This window comes from Triticum aestivum, chromosome 3D, assembly GCF_018294505.1.
Source record: "Triticum aestivum cultivar Chinese Spring chromosome 3D, IWGSC CS RefSeq v2.1, whole genome shotgun sequence".
Lineage (NCBI taxonomy): Eukaryota > Viridiplantae > Streptophyta > Magnoliopsida > Poales > Poaceae > Triticum > Triticum aestivum.
This window is the reverse complement of record NC_057802.1, coordinates 752,588-775,749: the sequence shown is the minus strand read 5'-3', so window position 1 is coordinate 775,749 and position 23,162 is coordinate 752,588. Positions and strand designations below refer to the sequence as shown.

Genomic DNA, 23,162 nt, shown 5'->3' with positions numbered 1-23,162 from the left:
CCTCCCACTCGGGGGCTTAGCTGCAGTCCAGTACTCGCCTAAGTTTAAAAAATCGTACCGAGTGGTGGGCAACCCTCCCACTCGGGGGCTTAGCTGCAGTCCAGTACTCGCCTAAGTTTAAAAAATCCTACCGAGTGGTGAGCAACCCTCCCACTCGGGGGCTTAGCTGCAGTCCAGTACTCGCCTAAGTTTAAAACGCATCCCTATCCACAAGGACGATGAGGTGCAGGTCGACTGCAACCTTCTCCTCGGAGCTACGCCACAAATACATCGTGCGCTTCATCCCTATCCGCAAGGACGACGAATTGCAGGTCGACTGCAACCTTCTCCTCGGAGCTGCGCCACAAGTATAACGTACGCTCCATCTTCGTCCGCAAGGACGATGAGGTGCAGGTCGACTCCAACCTTCCCTTCGGAGCTACGCAAAAATACAACGTGCGCTCTATCCCTATCCGCAACGACGACGAGGTGCAGGTCGACTGCAACCTTCCCTTCGGAGCTACGCCACAAATACAACATGTGCTCCATCCCTATCCGCAAGGACGAGAAGTGCAGGTCGACTGGAACCTCCTCCTCAGAGCTGCATCTCAAGTACAAAGATTATTCCGAGTAAAGAACAAGCTCCACTCGAAGGCAAACACAAGCATATCCAGAGATAAACCAAGTTCAGATAAATCCTAAGGTTCCGGACCACGGATTAAAGTACTCGGGCATCCGGCCCGAAGGAGTTTAATGGTGACAAAATCACTCGGCATTCCGAGGCAAATTTAAGGTGAGGCGTAAAGTTTGTTCACTACGCATGAGGAGGGCTAGCAGGCTCGACGAACTCGTCGAGGTCGATTCCGTCAGCAATCCGAGTGGCAGCAGCGATAAAGGTTTCCATGAAAGACTGGAAGTCGTGCTTCTTGGTATTGGCAACCTTGATCGCCGCCAGCTTCTCTTCTCGCGCTTCCTTGCAGTGGACACGAACCAAGGACAGAGCCACATCAGCACCGCACCGAGCCGAATACTTCTTCCATTCTTGCACTCGACCGGGGATCTCGTTAAGTCGAGTCATCAGAGACTCGAGGTCATTCTGGAGCGTCGCCCTTGGCCAGAGTGCTGTGTCGATCCGTGACATCGCGACTTTCAGTCGAGCAAGATAGTTGACAACGCCAGCAACGCGAGACTCCAGTCGGAGTATGTTCATGGCAGCTTCGTCCTTCACTGGAGAGAGGATGGGGTCCAGGCTTGTCTCAACTCGGCCAGTCTCTTCCTCGAAGTTCTGACGAAATTCTGCACACACAATTCAAAGACGAGTCAGTAGCGGTATGACGAGTCGACAGTGACAAGTCAGTCGAGTAAAAGGAAGCACCTTCAAGCATGGTGAACAACTTCTTGGCAAGGCCCCCCAGAAAGTCCTCCAGATCGTTCCGCTTGTGAGCAATGCCTTCCATATTTTCAGTCAGGTTATTCTTGTCCTTCTTCAGACGAGTCGCCTCCTTGTTGGCCTCATCAAGAGAAGTTTTCAGCTTAGCATTCTCTTCCTCCAGCTCGCCGACTGAAGCCAGCTTCTGTTCAGCAAGGGCAGTTTTCTCTTTAGCTGTCTTCTGTGCGGCCGCAAGGTCTTGATCTTTCTTGGCCAGAGCTTGGTTCAGAGTTTCTAACATCCAGATTCAGAAAGGGCAAATAACATCCAGATTCAGAAGCAAATCAGTCGACAATTTCTACTTACCAGTGGCCTCATCCTTGGCCTTCTGCAGGTTTGTCTTGGCCAGCTCCAGATCAAGGTTGAGTTGAATCTGCTTCTTCTCCAGTTCGGCGAAACGAGCCCCAAGTTCACAAGATTTCTATAATCAAAGGACGGTCAATCGACAGATGGAGGGGTTGGTTACTTCAGAACAATAATCTGATAAATTCAGCAAATTCTAAGACTACTGCCGAATCAAACATCCAATAGTAGTCTCGGGGACTACACCAACTGGGTGCACTTAGCGTGCCCCCCACTGGTCCAGTTTTCACTCGACATGGTCTGTCCAGCCCGAGTGCACAAAAAAGAGAGAGTTCTCAGACCATAGTCGACTGCCCACAGTCGACCACGGTCTCGGGGACTACACCCAGTGGGTGCACTTAGCGTGCCCCCACTTGTTCAGGTTCCACTCGACATGGTCCGACTAGGCCGAGTGAGGAAATTCTGATTCTAAGACTACAATCGACTGCCTGCAGTCAACTATAGTCTCGGGGACTACACCCAGTGGGTGCACTCAGCGTGCCCCACTAGTTCAAAGATCCAATCAACACAACCTAGTCGACTCAAGATACAAGTTTGCTCAGTGGCAAGTCAAAACACCCAGTGGGTGTACGAATGTGAAACACAGGCAGATGCAAAGATTCCTCGAGGAAAGTTTTCAGGTAGCATATCCTAACAGAACAAGCTAAAAGAGTCAGTCAGCAATCTGCTAACCTGGACGTTGCTCTGGAGAGCGGAGCTGGCGTTATAAGCAGCTTCGCTGGCTTCCCGGACCATCTTCATCTGCTCCATCATAATGCCCGCCTGGCGTATAGCTTCTTTGGCAGCACCCACCTGGTCCTCTGGGACGGGATGTGCAGCAAAAAGTGAAGGTGGATTGGCTGGAGTTTGCGCGGCTGACGCTGAAGGCTGAGCACTCGACAGTGGTATGGCGAAGGTGACAGAAGTCCGAGTGGCATCGCCGGCCTCCTGGATTACCAGTTCGTCCACCAGCGTCGACTGAGGCGTTTTGCCAGTGGACGTTTTCCTGCTTCTTCTTCCCAAGGGCCTAAGTGGCTCGTCCTCGTCGTCGTCTGGGAGATCAATGACGTTGGGAGGAGCTGTAAAAAGATCAGCCACCAAAAATTCATCCTCGTTGGTTATATTGCGGTTCAATCGACAAAACAAAGACAAGAGTACGAAGGTTATACCTGGGTTGGAGGTGACCGCATCTTCCATGTCCTCATCCTCGTTTTTTTAAGCAGAAGTCCCAGAGGTAGCGGCACTTTTAGTTTCAAGATCCATCCGGTCAAACCAAGGAAAAAGTAGACAACACAGAACCTCGGGTAAAAATGAAGACAGAACACTCACGCAGAGGCAATAGGGATGTCGATTTTGATTTTGGGCAGAGCCTTCTGAGTCTTCTGCATCACAACCTTGGACTGCTTTGGGGCCTTTTCAGTCGGCGCTGGGGAAGACGTCCGAGGACGCTTTGACGACTACCCGGTCTGAACAGTCGCTTTGTCGCGGACGCTTGCCGGATCGTGAGTGAGCTTGGATCGCCTTTCCCTACGGGGAGGTGAGTCGACCTCTTCTTCATCACTCGGGTCATCGCTATCCTCGTCCTCTTCACCATCAGAATGCCACTCGCCGCTCTCGCCTCCGCTCGCCCCCCCCCTCCGGGTCCTGCTCCTGCTCTCCGTTGGGCATCGAATACATCTCAGTAAGAGCCTAGAAGACAACAAGCAAGACAAAAGTCAGTCAATTGACTACAAGCAGTTACATGATAAATCAAGATAACACTCGGCAATTCAGAGTTGGACCTTGTCTGTTTCGTACGAGTTGTCGAGTGGAGGGACTCTCTTGGCCACCTGGGGTTATCTTTGTTGCCAGTGATACCCCTCAACCACTTCTCCACCGTATCCTCGTCGACTTCTTCTGGATGGACCCGAGTGGAATCTTCAATGCCCGAATACATCCACATCGGATGGTCGCGGGCTTGAAGCGGCTGAATGCGTTGTCTGAGGAAGACTTCCAACAGATCCATGCCGGTCAGGCCATCACGGATGAGCTGGACCACTCGCTCAACCAGCACATTCACCTCCGCTTTCTCCCCCGGGGTCACTTTCAAGGCGGAGGGCTTCTCCACGCGAGCCATAGAAAAGGGGGGAAGTCCAGTCGACTGGCCTGGAGTAGGCTGGTCTTTGCAGTAAAACTAGGTCGACTGCCACCCTCGGACTGACTCGGGAAGGATTATGGCTGGGAAAGAGCTCTTACCCCTCATTTGAATCCCAAGACCCCCACACATCTGGATCACTTTTGTCTTCTCGTCACTCGGAATAGCTTTTTTGACCGACTGGGAGCGACACGTGAAAATGTGCTTGAAGAGGCCCCAGTGTGGTTGACAACCCAAGAAATTCTCGCACATAGACACGAAAGCGGCAAGATACACCATGGTGTTGGGGGAAAAGTGATGAAGTTGTGCTCCAAAGAAGTTCAAGAAAGCTCGGTAAAAAGGATGAGGAGGCAAAGAAAACCCGCGGTCGACGTGAGTGGCGAGGAGGACGCACTCGTCCTCCTGCGGTTGAGGCTCAGTCTCGTCCTCCGGGAGCCGCGCGGATCCGTGGGGGATCAATCCCTCCTCGGCCAGCTCGTCGATGTCGTCCTGGCGAATCGTCGACCGGATCCAATCACCCTGGATCCAGCCGCGCGGCAGACCAGACCTCGACGAAGATCCGCCCCGGCTAGACTTCTTCCCCTTCCCCTTCGCCGTCGCCTTCTTCGCGCACTCCAAAGCCACCGTCTTCTCCTTCCCCATCACAGCGGACGGAGCTCGAACGGAGCAGCGGCGCCGGGGCAGGAGTGGATGCGGTGGAGAAAACGGAGAAGGAAGAGGAAGAATGGGAACGCACTGTTCAAAAACCCCAGTCCTACGCCTTATATGAGGTTGCTTTCGAGTGACTGACCTATGGACCCGGGTGATCCTATCAAATCCCGCAACAGTCGCGCGCGCGATATGTGGCGAAGAAGGTGGCGCGGAAATCGAGGCGGCCCTGCCTAATCCAACCCGATTATTGCGGCCTCCTCCACCCCGCGCGCTTCCTAAAATTCGAATCCCGCGAGATCCGCGGGCAACAGAGCAACCTGTCAGACGGAAGATTTTCTCCATATCAATGCTCGAAGCTTTTCAGTAAAAGTTCACTCGACAAAACCAAGAATGGATCAAGGCGACTGAAAAAGAAGTTGGTGTCACCGTGTTGATTCATCGATCCCAACAAGACACTTCCGAAGCGCGAAAGTTGAATCGGAAGCATTTTCAACTCCTTCTCCAGTCAAACCATGAACCATTTGGGGGCTAATGATGAAGCTATGTACCTAGGGTAGGGTTATAGGCCTGACCTAGACACCCTCCCCAAGGACATCACCCTAAAGTCAGAAGCATTCGAAGGGTACCATCATCCACTCGACCAGAAACATTCCACTCGGAAGAATCACTGTCACTCGACCGTAACAGAAACCACTCGACAGACAGAAGGTCTAAAGTCACTCTGCACTGCAACGGTCGGGCGTTTACTCATAGACTTAATAGTCATTTATAGCACTTTATTACGGACGTTACCTGTAACGCTCCCTCTTTATGTACATTGAACTGCTTGTAACGTGGGCTGGCTGGGGTCCTGGCGCACTCTATATAAGCCACCCCCCTCCACGGGCACAAGGGTTCGCACCCCTGTAACACACACACGCATAATCCAGTCGACCGCCTCCGGGCACCGAGACGTAGGGCTATTACTTCCTCTGAGAAGGGCCTGAACTCGTAAAACTCGCGTGTACAACTTCGCCATAGCTAGGATCTTGCCTCCTTATACTTACCCCCCATTCTACTGTCAGTCTTAGAACCATGACAATTCCCGCTTGGATGCTCGACGCACAACACCTTGAGGTCGTGCGAGACTCGTTAAGGCATAAACGTCTGGACTGCCCATGTGGTGTTCCTACATGAGAAGATACACATATCCACTGACAAAATTCCTATGTTGTTAAATGTGTTATTAAGTTTTTTTTTCAATAGTGCAACCAATCAGTTTGCGTGACTATTATGTTCCTGGCCAACAAACACAACCATTCATCATTTCTTTAAAAAAATTATATTGCATACTTTGCATGATTATTATGTCCATGCCCAGGAACCAATTAATGTGTTTGGAATTTTGCTATGATTTTTGAAACCTTATATTTGCGTACCAAAAGATATAGCCAACTAAACTTACTATAATCATCCATAAAGCTTATAAAGTAAGATGACTCCCAACATATTTGGGAGCGGGTCCACATACATGAGAATAAACAAGTTCAAGAGGATAGAAAAAAAAGATGACTTGTTGCCTATTGACAGCCAAAAACACACGGAAGATCATTAAGATGGTGAAAATGGACCAATTGGAAAGTCAGATGGCCTACTCGACTATGTCATATATCTGGAGAGGGTGTGGACACGGCTGTAAGATCTTGGCCCTAGGATGACATGCAATTTATCGACAATGTTTCCCAAATAAGTTCTCCTCCTTCGATGTGCGTTATAAAGAACTAGTCTTGATCAACTCCAGAAAATGCATTATTTTCAAGAGTGAGTCAACGAACGTAAAGAGGGTTTATGCAACCTTAGGAACATGAAGGATATTATGGAGATGACGGTTATGGGTGGATGTACAAATTATGTAGTGTCAACATGACTAATGTGCATACCTCGCATGTTGGTTGTGTACACTTGGTACTTCGATGCTCTAGCAGTAGTTGTGGACAGTGACTTGATCTAGGTCACTTGTGATGTGATCCACGGCTCCCTTGCCCACATACCAGTTTGTATCGATGCTGTAGGTTGTTGTAGAACTGGGGCGCTGATTATCGTTGTCTTGGAGGGTATGGTCCAAGCACTTCGAACCCTTTAGGGAGATAGGGCCCACCTTGCTGCAACGTCGGAAGCGCGAGCATTGACCATTATCACAATTTGAGTATTGACAATGATTGTCGCCACCTTTTTGTCCCTGCTGGTCGTGGTTGTCGCCACAGAGGCCTACATGTTCATTGTCTCGATTATAACCAACACGTTGGTCGCGTGGATCAAGGTTGGATGAATATTTCCGTAGGAAGAACATATTTTGCTTCTCCAATATGTCTTCAAAAGAGAATACGTGAATAAAACTCACCAAGGGTGACCAACTTGTTTTGAGTCATGATCAATGACAACATGGGGTTGTAGTCAAAATCGAGGCCAGATGCCACATATGATACCAGATGTTCTTCGGCGATAGGGGATCCTTCGACAACCATTGTATCAGCATTCTCGTTTACTTTGCTAAAATAGTTATTTGACGAGAGGTTGTTCTTCCCCAGATTTGCCAATTTCCCACGAACCTGGAAAATCTTTGCATTGGATTGGGAGGACAACATGCAACCCAAGGTAGAGAAAGGCTCAAGCATGGTTGGCACGGCCGGCACATGTCCCAACATATCTGGGGATATTAACCCAAGCTGGGAACTCAACATATGGTCCTGCTCGACCCAAGATTCATACTCGGGGTTTACCACCTTCTTAAATTTTCCTTTATCCCTGTTGGTTACAAGCTCCTTGGGTGGAACCGCGCTAGTCCCATCGGCGTACCTAAGGTCCCGATCACTACACATGAATGGCATGACCTGAGTTTTCCATAGGAGAAACTTCCTTAGGTCGAGATTCACATTGATTAGATGACCGGACAACACAAGAATGTTCAAACATAGGAGATATGCATGGTGTTTTTTTCAGATTGGTCTGGCGGCTCTAATACAATACCATACAAATTAGCGAAAGAAAATTGATTTGGAATGCCGGTGCTAGGGCTTGAGATAGTAGACAAATGCCCCCACGTGTTGCTACAGGAATTTGTTTGAACCAAAAATTGCCCTGAAATAATCAACTAGATAATGTCTTACATTTCATCATGTAGCAAGATTACGTATACACATCCGTTTCCCCTAAAAAAAACTGTATATATCGTTTCATGGAGCACGGGAGTGTGAGCTGCATGCATTCGTCCGTTCTCTTTCGGGATTAAAACACACTTTAGGGATGAGTTGCTGCATGCATGGACCATTTACTGTATGTACCTTGCTTCTAACATGTAGATCAGATGGCTATTGGAGAACTATCTACTATATAGAACAGCTAAATTAATTTGGATGATGTGGCTTAAAGAGGTGGAGAATTCATAGTAGTGGGGGCTTGCTATTTAGATATATAGTAGATAAGTTGTATTTGTTAGGGCTATAACTAATAAGCCTACTTCAATCTCAATTAAGAAAACAAGCCTATTCGGTTTATTCAATACCGAACATTGGAGGAAGAGATGAAATCGAAAACATTTAAAATTTTATCCTTTTACGAAAACTTATCAGTATAGATTATAGCAGGTGATTATAGATTGAAGATTGATTGGCATATTCGTCATATGTCGACCTCGTTGTGAAGTTAACACGGAGAAGACACTAGCTAGCATGTTAAGGCGTTTCTGTCCCCTGTCATAGTCAACTAATAAATATACATCATGTACCATCCATGGGATGTTTATTTTACACAATTTTGTGTGTGTTTTTGTGTGTACACAAATTGATTTACTATCATACCAGTGCTCTTAGTCGTTCAGAAATTCTTGAAACATCTATGCCAATTCTGGTGCTGAAGGCCTGCACAATAACAAAAGAGGAATTAATGAGATTATTTAATTTAATTTGATGCAGAATAGATAAGATCATAATTTGAGATATATATATAGGAGTAGGATTTTCTACAATAGCTTACCAAAGAACTAGTTATGGTTTTCGACGGTGTAAAAGTTCTCAAAAATGTTTTTCCTGCTGCATCTAACTAAATTTAGCACATACTCCCTCAGATCCATATTAATTGTTGTTGATTTAGTACAACTTTGAAATAAATCAGTGACAACTAATATGGATTGAAGGGAGTATATTCTAGCCAGTTATACTAAATCAGCCTTGATTAATATGGATTGGAGGAAGTACATTCAAGCCAGTATGGAGGAAAAAGACAAAAGAAACGCATTAGGTTGTGCATGGCAAGTGTGTACATCTAAGGTTGTTTTCAAACCTTTCTAGCTTTTCACCACTTTTATGTTCTTGCTATGATTCTAGAGCCTAGGAAAATGATTAGAGAGGGATATATGGATCTGCAGTTTCCTCTTATTTTTAAGGGATGCTCTCATGTTTTCTTTTGTGCCTTTTACTTGTATATATTTTATTAACTCAGTTTAATCCTGCACTAGAAACAAACTGTACCTGAAATTAGAACACATATTTTTATAAGGCTATGGATCAAATGTTCGAAAAATGAAAAAAAAAAGTGATACAAACATAATTCTATACAGGAAACTAATGCTTGTAGTTATGAATCTAGTGACACAATTTTCATGCCACATAACCTATACTTTATTGGTCTAATTAATTATTTGTCAAAACTTGGATCCTAGGGCTCATGCGCGCCTTACATTATGCAACAGATTTATTAACTAGTTTCAAATGAAAAAGACTGTACCTATATTTGTACGTACCCGGGAGTGTATAGTGTAAAATATTTTGTGGCCAGCAACGGAGTGATTGGCATTGACAATGTCGGCCCCTTCTTCTTCATGGATGGTAATCACCTCATGGAGCTTGATCGGTCTCTCCGTGCTGCATATCAGCCTCACCTCCATGCTTGAATCATCAGGTTGTCGCACCTCCACTACCGGTGGTGATGCCTCCAAATATTTTTCTCCTTCTGGTGACCTTGCTCCGCTGCTTGTGGTAGTGGTTGTAGTGGGTGTTGAGGTCCTCTTACGTTGTAGCTCATCGACCCTCTCTTTGAGCTTCTTGATGTATGGTGCCGCCACATCCAGGCTTCCTAGCTGCGTCATTGTATCCTACACACACATTTAAGGCACAATAATGTGAACAGAGGACCTCATTTTATATTCGATGACATGATTTCCTTGGCTTAGATAGCTGTTCCTTTTCTAAACCATGGAAGAGTTGTATTTTTCTGGTCTATGTACGATGATGCATACAATTACACATAACAAACCTATTGGATTTCAAAACTAGATTACCCATATCATCACACGTAAAACCAATTGTGGATTCTCTTTAATCCACAATTTGTTTGTACTTTGCAGTTGTTTTTCCACCGTACCTCGACATGCCATGAGGTTCAAAAGTGGTTGACCTCCACAAATGGTTTCGATGGCAGTTTTCGCCACATGGGGCTAATGAATGCCAATGTTTTCACATACCTCCAGTTCTCTCTTTCTTATCTTACTCTATGATATTTCAATCTGTGTGCATCCTTAGTTGATGTTGGGGATGTGACTTAAAACTTAAACTATCTACAAGATCTTACTGCATACTATCTTCATCAACATTGTCAATTGATATTTACTTTCTGAATGTTGTCGTCCTACAATGTCGATTCATTATTAGCTAGCGTGCCCCTTTAGTGAAGGTACTCTTATTATTAGCTGAGAATTCCATTCAAAAAATTATTAGCTGAGAATGTTTGGCATGAACAGACACATGGGCCATTCCGTCTCATCGATGCACATCATAAAACAATATTATATGCATTATCTTATTTGTTGACATGCGAATTCAGAGCTGCAGGAGTTTTGCAAGATTGCAAGATGACCATAATAGACTTCGTATTTCAAACGTGATAGTTAGTTATTTCCTGAAAACTTGGAGCTGCATTTCAGAGTATGCATGGCAGGAAAAATGAACTCGGTCGAGGAAAGCAGCACATTCCAAGAAAACTTATTGCCTGTAGAACTGAATTGCTAGCTACCGTTGAGTACCATATTTCATGTGATGAGAAGGGCAATACTACAAGAGAGACCCGTTGCTCTCGCTCCCGTGCCGCTCCCGAGCGGCACCGGGGCGCCCCAACCTACAAACCCTCGACCCCACACCCCCTCCCCTCCCCCGCCGCCGCCGGCGTTCGCCGCCAGGCAAAGCCCATGCGGTGCCGGCGGCGGTGGGCCTGCTCTGGCGGCGGCCGGTCTTTCCCCTGGCGTCGCTGCTCCGACGGCGGATGCCGCCGCGGGTGGATCTGGCGCGGCGCGGCCACGGGTGGATCTGGTGCTGCGCGGCTGCGGTTGGGCGGTGGAGGGAGGCTCGCCCCTCTTCGGCGGCGCGCGGCTTTGGTGGCTAGAATTCAAGGCCGCATGTCCGACGGGTGGCAGCCGTCGTGACCGCGTCGTCGGGCTACTGGGCTGTGGCCCGGTGCTCCTGTCGGCCCGTCGGGGCGGGGTGGCGGCCCCCCTTCCGGCCTTTGGTGTCTCCTCCGTCCACGGGCCGGCTGCTGCCGGCCTTGGGTGGCCTCTGCGACGATGCTGCAGCTGGGGGTCGCCGGATCTTGTCGTCCTGGCCGGGTTCGGCTCGTCGGCGTCTTCCGACGGCGAGGTGGATGGCTCCGGCATGGTGGTGGCGCCGCCACGGCGCCGGGGGTGTGCGGTTCAGCGGATCTGCGGATCAGCTGCAGGCTCCCTGCCAGTGGCTGGTTGCGTGGGGGTGTGGAGGCCAGTGCTTCAGGTGTTTGCCTGCGTGGCTTCTGCCGACGCCGACGACGCAGCGCCCGTGGGCGTTGTTCTTCCTTCCTGAAGGGTTGTCGTGGAGCCCTCTGGCCTTGTCCACCCTCAGGGTTCTTCTTCGGGTGAAAGCCTATGACTATGTCGGGCAACGGCGTCGTTTCTGCGTCGCTTCCCGCCTTGGGGGCGTCGTCTTGAAGACTTGTTCCCCTCCGCGCTTTCCATGGGCTGGACGTGCACGGCATCAAGGTTGGCTGGTGCCCAACCGGTGATGCGAGGTGTTGGCGTTGCGACTTGTGCGGTAACGACGATGGTGGCGCGTGGAGCTGGGTCGCGGCTGGTCCTTCTGATGTCGGTGTTCCGGTGCGCCAATGGGTGTGCCTATGATTGCATCTCGCTGTGACAGAGAAATCGGAGCTGCGTGTGGCAGGGCCCCTGCGGCAACGATGACTCCATGAGGGCGGATTCAGCGGACGGTGCTCTCCGGAGGCTGCGATGGACTAGGTCGGTGCGAGACTTGCAACTTTCTTCCGTTAAGCGCATCAACAAAATCGGAGCTGCCGGTCTTCGACGTCTCGGCCGATTGTTTGGCTTTGGCCGATGAGGTCCTCGGGTGTCGTTCGTTCGGAGGGGTCTTGACGAGTCGTCGGCGGTGAAGTCGGAGTCGCCTGCTCGGGGAGAGGTGACGACGATGACAATGCAGGCAACCTCGACGGTGTGTGCGGTCTTGTGGGTGCCAGGTCGGCCGGTGTGCCCTATTGATGGGCGTGTTGTGACGGTTTTCGCCCGGGTTCCCGTTAATTAACCGGGCAACTCTGTTCTTCTTAATCAATGAAAATGGCAAATCTTTTGCCTCGTTTCAAAAAAAAAAGGGCAATACTAGTGGCCGTTAAATTTAATGTTTTTAACTTATGAGGCTATAGTTAGATCTGCATACTGTAAGGTAGCACGTAAAGTGAAAATTATTTGCTCAACAAACAGTGTTATTTAGTTATTATTTTCTGGACGGGATGAGATCACGATACAAACATGGAGAATTGGAGAGGAACAACTAGCTCACAAGCTATCACACTATTCAGTTATAGGTAATGAGAAACAAAATGAACATGTGAAGAGAAGTGTGTTCTTGGTTCTTACAGCGTGGGGGTTGTCTTCATTGGGGATGAGGGACGCGAGCTTCTCGCAGAGCCCCTTCATGCGCTGCCGCCTCTCCTTCTCCGAGTCCTTCTTCTCCATCAGTACCTTTGCCGTCGGCGCGCCGGCCGTGCCGACGCTTGCCCTGGTCCTCTTCCCACCCCTTGCCGGCTTCGCCTTCACCTCCATCTAGCTCAGGGGGTAGAGGTTGATCAGTATGTCTGCGCCTTGGATCGAAATGTAATAAAAGTGAAGAAGAAGAAGAAGAAGATACCGAGGTGCAAGCGGCTACTAGGTTCATGGCGGCAGCTCTCGCTAGGCAGGATGAGAATGGAGAAAGAAGAACAAGTGCATCTGGGAGCTTGGGAAATAGTACTCTACTACTACTAGGTGTATATATAGGGAGCTTGAAAATGTTAAACGAAATGTGTGTGCGTGTATATATATGTGGCTGGAGAAGTAAGATGATGTACGTACACATCCTATTGGCTGGAGAGGGTTCAAGCGGGGCCGATGGAGAAATATCAACGGGGCTTTGCCTGCCGCTGTGTTTGTTGTTGCTGTTATAGTGGCAGTATACGTACGTACAAATGCTGAATGGACATGCAGAGCTCCGTGCCCGTCGGCAGCGCGACACGGCATTCAATGCCGTGACAGGGGTGACAGCAGCGTGGACGTCGATCCATTGGTTAACCACGATCCAGCGTATAAAGAAACTCGGCCATTGCGCGAACGACATGCATGATTGAGTGCAAGTGGGAGCTGGGATTTCTGCCGTTTGTACCTCGCCATTGTTGCTCTTCACCACAAGAATGATTTGCCGATGATGAATAGATACTCGTGCTCGTCCCAACCTGAAGGAGCGCCAGATTAGATCATGATGTCGTCGAGGATCCCACAAACTGGTGATGAGTGCCACTATCGATCTTTTTATTACCATTTTTTGTAGTTAACTAGGCAGAAAATAGTTCTAGTTCCATCGATCCAAGAACACATGGCGTATTATGCTTCACCGGGATAGGCTATGGATTGTATCAGTAATTACAAAGGATCTAAAAAAAAGTGTAAGGCTTGCCTTAACGAAGGCATATATACGGATGATGGTATGATGTACATTCATATATATTGTCATTATATTCCCCCGCCCCCGCCTCGCCCTGGGCGACTCGGGGGAACCCTAGCGCCGCCACCGCCCGGTCCCCCTCGCCCCCTCCCTCGCTTCGCCGCCGCTGCAGGGGCCGTCGGCAAAGTCCGCGTGTGCCCCAGGGAAGGTGGCGGCGGGGCGTTTCCCCCTCTCCATGGCGTTGCGCGCGGCGCTGCCTGCATCGCCTCAGGTGCGGGCGAGATGCAGGGCCGCGAGAGTGGCTTCAGCGCGGGGAGAGGCCGGATCCTGGCCGGGCTTGGCCGGATCCTGGCCGGGCTTGGCCGGATCTAGCTTCTCCGCCCCCGTTGGCCGCCCTCGATGGGGCTCGGTGGCTTCGTTCCGGCGGCCAGCGAGGGCTGGATCCCAGGGCGGCGGCCCCGGATGGCGGAGGATGTGTCGGCGGCTGTGGACTCGCGACGGGCGACGCGGCGGTCGCGGTGGTGGACGATCCGTGCACAAGACGCTTGATGGAGGCCATTGGAATAGATCTGGGTGAAGACCTGCTCGCGGCTGCTGCCGAGGCCGGCGATGGCGGCACTATTCGGTGTCGTTCCCTTGTTGAAGGCATCGCTGTTGAGATGTTCCAGGCCACTATCTGCTACCTCCGGGGGAAAACCTAGATCAGTAGATCGGATGACGGCGGCATTATTGTGTCGTTTCCCTCTTGTGGCGTCATTCTTGGAGGTGTACACGGACTCGAGGGACCAGTGGACGGAATATTTGGTGGAGCGGTGATTCATCCTACACATTAATGGTGGCGTATCTTGGCGGCGTGGCGCAGTGGAGACTCGGCGCCCGATGTGTGGCGAGGGACTCGCGCAGGAGGGTGACGTTATCAGCCGTCGTGGTGGCGTCGATGGCAGAGAGGCCGGGCAAGGTGGTGCGGCAGTACAACACTGAAGATGGATTGGTGGCAGGTGGCTGTGGCGGCCTCATAACCGGCAGGCGTCCTGGTTGAGGAGTATGCAGGACTTGTAGGTGCCCCATACCCGGCAGGCGTCCTGGTTGGGACCTCAGGTCTTAGATGTTTAGGTTTGACTGTGATGTCTGTTTGGTATTAGGCCCAGACTATCAGGGTCCCTTCATCAATTGGATAGGAGTAGCGACAGTTGTTGCTTAGACGGTGGCTTTAGTCTTACTGTTGTATGACTTTGTAAGGTCTTGTGAGAATAATTAATAAAGTGGCCGTATGCATCACCAGATGCAGAGGCTGGGGGTCATCCTCCTTTTCTAAAAAATACATATTCCTACCTAGCTGGTCGAACATTGTATTGTTTTGAACGGATGGCGTTGATGTCAATTACTAACTCAAGTGTAATGTATATGAGTACTGTAAGTCTAACCATATAGTTGAAAGGGATAGCTAGCCAAGCAGAAAGCTATAGAACAATAGAATTAGACAATAACATGATGCTGACTGGATGTGGTTAGTGCTAAAGGACATTGATTACAGAAAAATACACCTAGCTAGGCATGGTCTTGGAGGCAATGCCTTTGTAAGTAACCTAGCTAGGCATGAGGTTCGACTGTTGCATATTTGTACTCGACTGTTCCATATGAAATAACAACTGTGAAGCCTGTGAATAGAGTAATACCGTGGATGGGCTTGATTGATGTCTATTTCCAATGGAAATAACAACTAACATGGTCGAACCGGAGCAACATGCATACAATGGAACCGACAACCCACACGACAAAATCAGTAAGTGAATTGACAGCCGGCACATATATAGACGGTGATATGATGTACTCCCTCTGTCCGGCGAAGATGTACGTTTGTCTTTAAAATTTGTCCACAAAAAAGTGTACTTCTATCCTCCCAATGCACTTTGAAGTAGAAAAGAAAATACTTCTCTCTCATCACACGGTAATAAAGATCAATAACATTCTACATATGGCCTCCTTAGTTTCTACATGCACTTAGCTCATTGGTTGTTGGTTATTAAGAAGGAGAGAGATGGTGGATTGCACATTTCCAATGTATTTTTTACTTCACTTCATATTTTTTCCTAAAATTTCTATGTGTACACTTTTCACCGGACGGAGGGAGTACATCTATATATAAGGTATCACATTCCTAGCTCGCTAGCAGGCGGAACGATAAATTTTCATAGGGCCGAGTGCATCAATATCAGATAGTAATTGCCACCACCCTATATGTGTAGCCATATTTGGAGAGAAATAGCTAGCTGAGAAGATAGCTATATGACAAAAGAATTACAGAATAACTTGATGTTGACTAGATGTGGTCAGTGCTAAAGGACAATGTTTAGAGAGAACAGACTGTGAAAGTATCTATCACAATAACTTATAAATTCCGAGAGTATCTATCACGAGGGCTTAGTTTTTATTTAATTTTCCTTTTCAAGCCCAGCATGTTCCTTACATATTGAATGGTAGATAAACTGCCATCAACTAGATGAGGTATCACCGCTGCAAATCGTTTGCTGGCCTTGGACCATCCGACAAGGACCGCTAGCTAGCATGTTAACTACACCATTTGGAAGTACCAGGGAGGGTGGGTCCCCTCGATGCAACAGTTTTTGTTTGTTTCCTTGTTTGCAAAGGAGAATTTGTAGTGAAATGTTATCATAATTTCATTATTACGCTTCTCAAGATCTTCGTAGCTTAAAGGATTGATGTCCCCATGTTTTAACAGATTTTTTTTCTATTAGGTGACTGGAATTTTTGTTGTTGCTACTAGTTGATTATTCCTTAGCGATTTCACACGTTCTATCTACTACTATCGGGGTTTTTTTTGCGAATAATTTACTCTAGGGTTGCACATGAATCCCACACCATTCGCACATTTCAAAATATTTAACATGCTCTTTTCTTTTTGTAGATTTGCCCTCGGATTAGTCAATTCTTTTATTCCCAGCTGCAGTTGCACTTCAAACGTATATCTACTGCACTTATAGAGATGTGCAACTATCGTCTTTGTAGGTTATAATGTGCAACTGCAATTTTTATTTGTGAAATCGACCTTTTTCTCTTTGGGTTTCGGGTGGACTGAAAGTGTTTGAAAAGTCTAGTGGACTGATGAACGGTCAGGCACGATTTTTATTTTTAGGGGTCAAGCTCGTGGACAGATTAGTGCATGCTGTGGTTTTCTTGATGTCTATGGTTGGCTAGCTCCTGACGGCCCATATACACAGAGAAGCAGAGCTGCATGCGTAGGCGGTGGTGACGCAGGCAAGGGTGACGTCTGCCCATATACAAAGTGCAGCAGTCAAACATTTAACTGCTTTTGGTTGTTCTGCCACATGCCAGACGTAGAAGCAGCAGGTCGCTCGCTGACACTTGTTCATCGATCTACGTGGCTGTCTGTCTTGACGCAGATAGATATCTTTTTCCTTTCCCTGCCGCAGCCTCTCCATCGATCGATCCAAGCAATAGTAGGCCTGTGCATCTCCACCGGTACCAATCTCGTGTGGTGTGCTAGATGTGGATGCATGCATGCGTGAATCTGCGTACCCATCTGTTCCTTTCATATCAAATCTTTTCTTAGAAGCCTAGTTTTCATGTACACGTCGGTCTTGGAGGACGATGGCGTCTTCTATGCACAGTTACTCTGTTCAAGGCCTCGTCTAGCTCTCATGTACTCGCTCATTGTAGATATGGTCATTGTTACAGTTCGCTTATATGACTTTGCTATTTGCCGGCATTTTTTATGTGTGTGTGTTTGTTGGTGTTGGATGTGTGCGTCCTACCTATATATGCAGACGCCAGGTGTGCGTTCATTATGTTTGTATTCTCTTAATACTTCATTTTGAGCCAATAAAATTCACCCTCTGTTGAAAAATGTACTCGTGGTGACGACGCGAGGCACCGTTGTCCCTTGGGGGCGTCGTTTAGGGGTAGGCGTCAGAAGGGTCATGAGGTGGAGTGGTGTGGCATCTAACACATCAAAGACGGCGGGTCTCGGCCGAGGACGTAGGATAATAGAAATGCGAAGGGCGATGGCGCTGTCTGGCGCCTTGGCGATATCAATGGCATGCCTGTCAAGGTCAATGTTGTCACCCCTGTCCTAAAGACGGGTTGGCAGAAAATGGTGGCGGCGACTATTGAAGCATACACATGCGGTTCATGCTAAGAGTGTGTTGGTCCAGTTTGTGCTCACAGCTCGCCTGTGGATGGCTTGGTGAGGCCTTTAGATTTTGATGGTGGGGCTTTGGTGTGAGGTCAGGGCGATGGCCTGTATCTTGGCATATTTCTTTGGGGCGTCGTTCTGAGGGTCGAAATGTCACAAATGGGAAACACTACCACTCCTAGTGTGCCGCAAGGATGGAATTGTATTGTGAAAGTTTAGATTGTTATCGGCAAACTTGGTTGAATTAAAATGGATGGAATATTATGGAGTGTGGGCCTCCTCGATGCAACCCTTTTGTTTCTTTGTTTGGAAATCAAGATTTTGCAGCAGACGACCGGTCAACATAACTTTGTGATCGCAGGTGAAGAGAGTACTTTTGGGCCTCTTTTGGTTCATAGGATAGGATTATCATAGGAATAGGAATTTTATAGGAAATGAGATGACATGTATCTCAAATCATGTGAGTAGGAATAGGAAACGAGATGTCATTTGATTGACACCAAAGGAATTTTTCCATTGAGTCCATGCTCATTTTTATTTTCCTATAAAATGTGGAGGATAGGAACCAATCCTATGTAAGAATAGGAATCCATTCCTATGAACCAAAGGGATGTAAATGAAAAAATCCTATAAGAATCATATCCTCTAGAATTCCTATGAAATTCCTTCAAACTAAAGGAGGTCTTGGTGGGTAGAAGCAGAGCAGCATGCGTACGTAGGCGCTGGTGACGCAAGCAAAGGTGACGTAGGTCTGCACTGGTAGTCACACACTTTAACTAGTTCTGGTCTTGCTCTGCAACCGACCCGTCCGTTGAAGACAAACGACACGGATACACACACGCGCATGGACAAGAATGTGTAGATAGAAGTATCTTGTGTTTCTTTCCCTGCCGGCCGCAGCAGCCTCTCGATATATGCAAGCTGGTGACGCAAGCAGGGGTGACGCATGCAGCAAGTGCGTGTGCATGACTGCAAGGATCAGCGAAACAAGTCCGTGTACTTGTTTACACTAAAATTATACCCTCCCCTACCATTGTATTAGGCACATGACGAATACCAGATGTGCAGTTGTCACTAAAACACTTCAGCGCGAGGCATTAACTCACCGCCTTGTTTTGTGTTTTTGCCATGAATAAAGGAGTCAACCAATAAGAGACATGTAACATGTGTGCCTCCAGTGATCTGAGTATATCGAGCATGACTTGCAATGGTCAGTTTGCAGGATGCTTTGCATGCAAGAGTATTAATTATTAAATAAACATCGAGTTCTCTCATTTTTCCAATCGTATTGGTCACGATGCGTCACCTAAAATGCGCAATGCACTGGTACGAAGGGAGTACTATTAGAAGGCATTGTAAATGAAGCCACACCGTGAATGACATTAAGGTGTAGAGAAGATCCCCATACGAGCTAGTGAATGAAAAACACGGCAAAACAAACTGAGCACGCTAACAAGCACCACACTGTCCCACTCGATGCCTTCATTAAGCCGCCAAGAAGAAGCACGGGAGTGGCCGAACTACCGCGAGACGCAACCAAGCTCGATGGTGACAAGAGAACACACGCCACATGGAAGAAAACACATGACTTCATCGCGTTATCACCATCAAACTCCCGCCTGAGAGGATCCTGGCGAAGGAGACCTGACCGTGCCGGCAAGCAAGAAGGCCAAAGGGAAAATGTTTTTTTTTACCTGAAAACCGTAGAACAATAGTTCTACAGTATTGTATTAATAAAATATAGTACATAATATACAGAGAGAAATCAAAAGAAAAACTCAACCAATCCCAGCTCTAGGAAACATAAAAAGGATTAAATTATTCCTGTCCTAGGTTTTGGTCAATCCACTGTCTGATCTTGATAGCTTGGCTCTGTATAGTCCTTAATTCTGCAACCCACAATCCTTCTCTGAGATAGTATTTCCAGGTGTTAATATGTGGTGCAGCTGATCTGAAAATCTTATCATTTCTGACGGACTAAATACTCCAGCATCCCATGATGATGGTTTCCATTGCAATGGTTCCTGGTAGTTGGGGTAAAGCAAGAGTGACCTCAAAAATGCATGTTCCTCCTCTCTACCTATCATGAAGGATAGAGTCCCAGCAAGCATGAGCAAAAGGTCAGTCCCAGAAAGACCAAAGGGAAAATGTGGTCATGTGTAAAAGATAGATGCAAACGAGACCATTAACCACCGGAACCGAGACGTTGCCGATTAAAATTCTAAACCATCTTGAACATGCCGCCGCGACCTAAAGATACCAGCACTCACAGGTGATTCCCGTGAGAGGGTCACGCCGCAAAGCACGACCACTGCCGCGTCCATCGGAGTGGACACGGGTTTTTATCCCAAGCAAGAGTGACATCGCCATCGCTAGCGCCGGGCGCCCCCTCGCACACACCTCGCCGAGGGTATTCGATCTACCTAACACATCACAACCGACCGCGGACTCCAGATCAGGATCAACGCTTAATTGGTGGCCACCGACGACGACAACTTCACGAGGCATAAGTTTGTGTGTATATACATGTATCCCGCAGGTAGACTCAATAACAGTTCTGCTCTGTTTTTTTATTAGATCAATCCGGCATTCACATCCATGTAAACGTAGTCTTTTCCGAGGCTGCGACATAAACCCTGAATCCTCATTTTCACTAGATTTACACATTGAACATTTCTTAAGGTCTACATACGTACATGAAATTTTTTTGTCACAAGAAAATGCGCAATGAATGGTTCTTGACTTGTCATATGCATGAAAAATACTCTCTCCGTTTCTAAATATAAGTCTTTTTGAAGATTCTAATAATAAACTACATACGAAGAAAAATAAGTGAATCTATATTTTTTGTATAAACTTAGTCAAAGTTAACAAAGTTTGACTTTGATTAAATCTTATATGCAGACTAGAAAAACGGAGGGAGTATTTAAAAAGGAGGGAGTATCTGATCGGTGCATGGCGCGCAAGGAATCATAGAAAACTTGATCGATCTTTTCCGGAAGGAAGCTGGCTAGCTAGTGGATGGCGTGGCAGGGACACCGGAGAAGCAAGCAGAGCAGGCGGCGTGCGTAGGCGCTGGTGACGCGAGCACGGGTGACGCATGCACCACCAACACCAAGTGTACGTACGTACACTAGTCACGCATTGAACATCTTTTGGTGTTTTGCTCCTTGTCCTGCCCTCTCTGCTGCCATTGTAACAATAGGAGAGCTCTCCATGACTCCATCGATCTCCGTGGCTGTCTGTCTTCATGTAACTTCGCCCTCTCGTGGTACTTTCGGTTGATCACCACCAGTACCAATCCATCGGTTTCTTTTGTAGTACTAGTATCCAAGATCCAGATCCTCTACGCAAGTCTAGTAGTTCTTTCTTCTTTTAGTAAGAAAAGATTGTCCCTGCCCAAATTAATGCACATAAGCTTTCATCCAAGAAAACTAAAATATTGAGAAAAAAAGGTGGTCTGGTGCAGTGTCCGGGAAAGGACCCAGCCACTTTGGGTTTTGTACGCAATATTTCTCTACAGTACTGCAAGAGACTATTTCCAGAACTCGAACACGTGACCTCATGGTCACAAAGCAACAACTTTACCGCTGCAACACGGCTCCCCTTCAAAACTAAAATATTGAGAGTTCAAATAAATTTGATTTATGCGAATAAAAAATCTGAAAATTCCAGTAATTCAAACCTTGTCCGCCGACCAATCTGGGAAATTTATAGCCTGTTTTGCCTCGCCGGTTTTTTCATACAAGATCTGTCGAAACCTTAAAACAGCTAAGCAAATGCGCTGAAATTTCCCTGATTGGTCAACAAAGATGGACTGATTTATTATAAACCCTAAGATTTTCAGATTTGTTTCGGAAAAATTAGATTATTTGAAACTTCCAATATTGTAATTTGTCAGAGAGCTTACTCAGCTAGGCTATTTGTTCCTCTATTCATTTAATACATGGGACCCACATGTCAACTTTATCCTAAGCGATAGTATTAATGCTAAAATCCCAAAGGGTTGTGATTTCCAGTTACGTTGACCCAAAATATTGTGTATTTGTGCAATCTCCTCTTTGATATATTTAATAGCTGCTCAAAATTATGTAATAAATATTAATACTATGATCTGTCATGTAACAAAATGTCAAAACCTATTCGTTCACACCTATTCGTTCACTGCCGTTTCACCCAGCACCTCTGGTGTCTGTTCAGGTCTTCGACTGGGGCACATTTTGCTATACCGTATGACTCTGACGGCTGCACGGAGGAGTGGTGGCTGCGCGCGAGAGCAGGCATTCCCAAGCCAATGTGCAGGAACTTCGACACTATTACAATTCTGTTGCACTGGAGGCTGTGGAAAGAGAGGAACTCCAGAGTTTTTGACCAAGTGGCGAGCAGTGCTGAAAGAGTCCTAGACTTGATACGGGAGGACATAACAGTATGGCGCTCAGCAGGCTGCATAACGGACCTTGGTTCCTAGCGAGTTCATTGGCATTTTTGCCGTGTAGTAATCGTTGTATTCTGGGGTTTGTCAGACTCTGGTTTACAGCTCTAGTTCGCCTAGACTGCTAACCGCGCTGTACTTCTTTTTTCTTTCTAATAAAGATCGGCCAAGGGCCCTTCGAGAACAAAATGTCAAAACCAAACTCGATATATAGCTCGAGAAACAAAAAAAAAATTGTCATTGTGTTTTCGTGGGCTGAATGGACCGCCCAATCTGAAGTTCTTACTGTTTGTCGTTAGATTTTTTTTGTTTCATGAGTTGTGTTTTAATTTTGGATATGAATTTTTGCCGCATATATAATTGGCACCTATTGTGTCTGTGTCATTATTTTATTTCATTTCTTGGAAACTCAACTAACCCACCCATTAGCTAGTCATCAAAATAGAAGGATGATCTTTTCCCTTTGCATTTTAATATGGGTGGTTTATATATATTGGCGTCATCATTTTCCCAATTGGAAAATGTGCAATTAATGAATGGTTTTCTACCACATGCATGAAAAATATCTGATGGATGCATGGCCCGGAAAGAAGCACGAAAAACTGGATCAATTTTTTGTGGGAGCTCGCTAGCTGCTGGATGTCACGGATATGGACGGATGGATATCCTACCGGCGTTAGCGAGGAGTATCTCTGTCACGAAATCCAGACAGGGCCGATAGATATGCACATGCATGCAGTCCAGATCAGTATGCAACTAACACAAAAGCCGAAGCAATATCCATCCACAGCGCTCGCTAGGTACCAATGCATCCACATCGATCTACTGTGCTGAACAAAATAAGGACCATGCTCAATTGAATTGATTAAATGTGTGAGCTAGCTAGCTTTGCTATCTTAGTGTGGTCCGGTGGTAGCAGTGAATGTACCGCCTCGCCATCCATTCGCCATATATAGTTGGTCGACATATCTAGTTTTGCCAGGTGTTTAGCATGTGTAACTTTGTTGATGTTCTATCTTTTTTCACGTTTATTACTG

General features: G+C 47.1%; 1 protein-coding gene and 1 pseudogene across 1 annotated transcript; both read right to left on the bottom strand.

Moving 5' to 3' along the window:
- Positions 1-6,884: 6,884 nt before the first annotated feature.
- On the bottom strand, positions 6,885-7,021 carry LOC123081197 (uncharacterized; annotated as a pseudogene).
- A 1,344-nt stretch (positions 7,022-8,365) lies between these two features.
- Positions 8,366-12,645, bottom strand: LOC123073523 (transcription factor bHLH168-like). Its single transcript, XM_044496620.1, has 3 exons — positions 12,460-12,645; positions 9,313-9,663; positions 8,366-8,431 (listed from the first exon to the last, which is right to left on the bottom strand). The coding sequence occupies exons 1-3, from the start codon at positions 12,643-12,645 to the stop codon at positions 8,366-8,368; spliced, it is 603 nt and encodes a 200-aa protein (XP_044352555.1).
- Between the last annotated feature and the right edge of the window lie 10,517 nt (positions 12,646-23,162).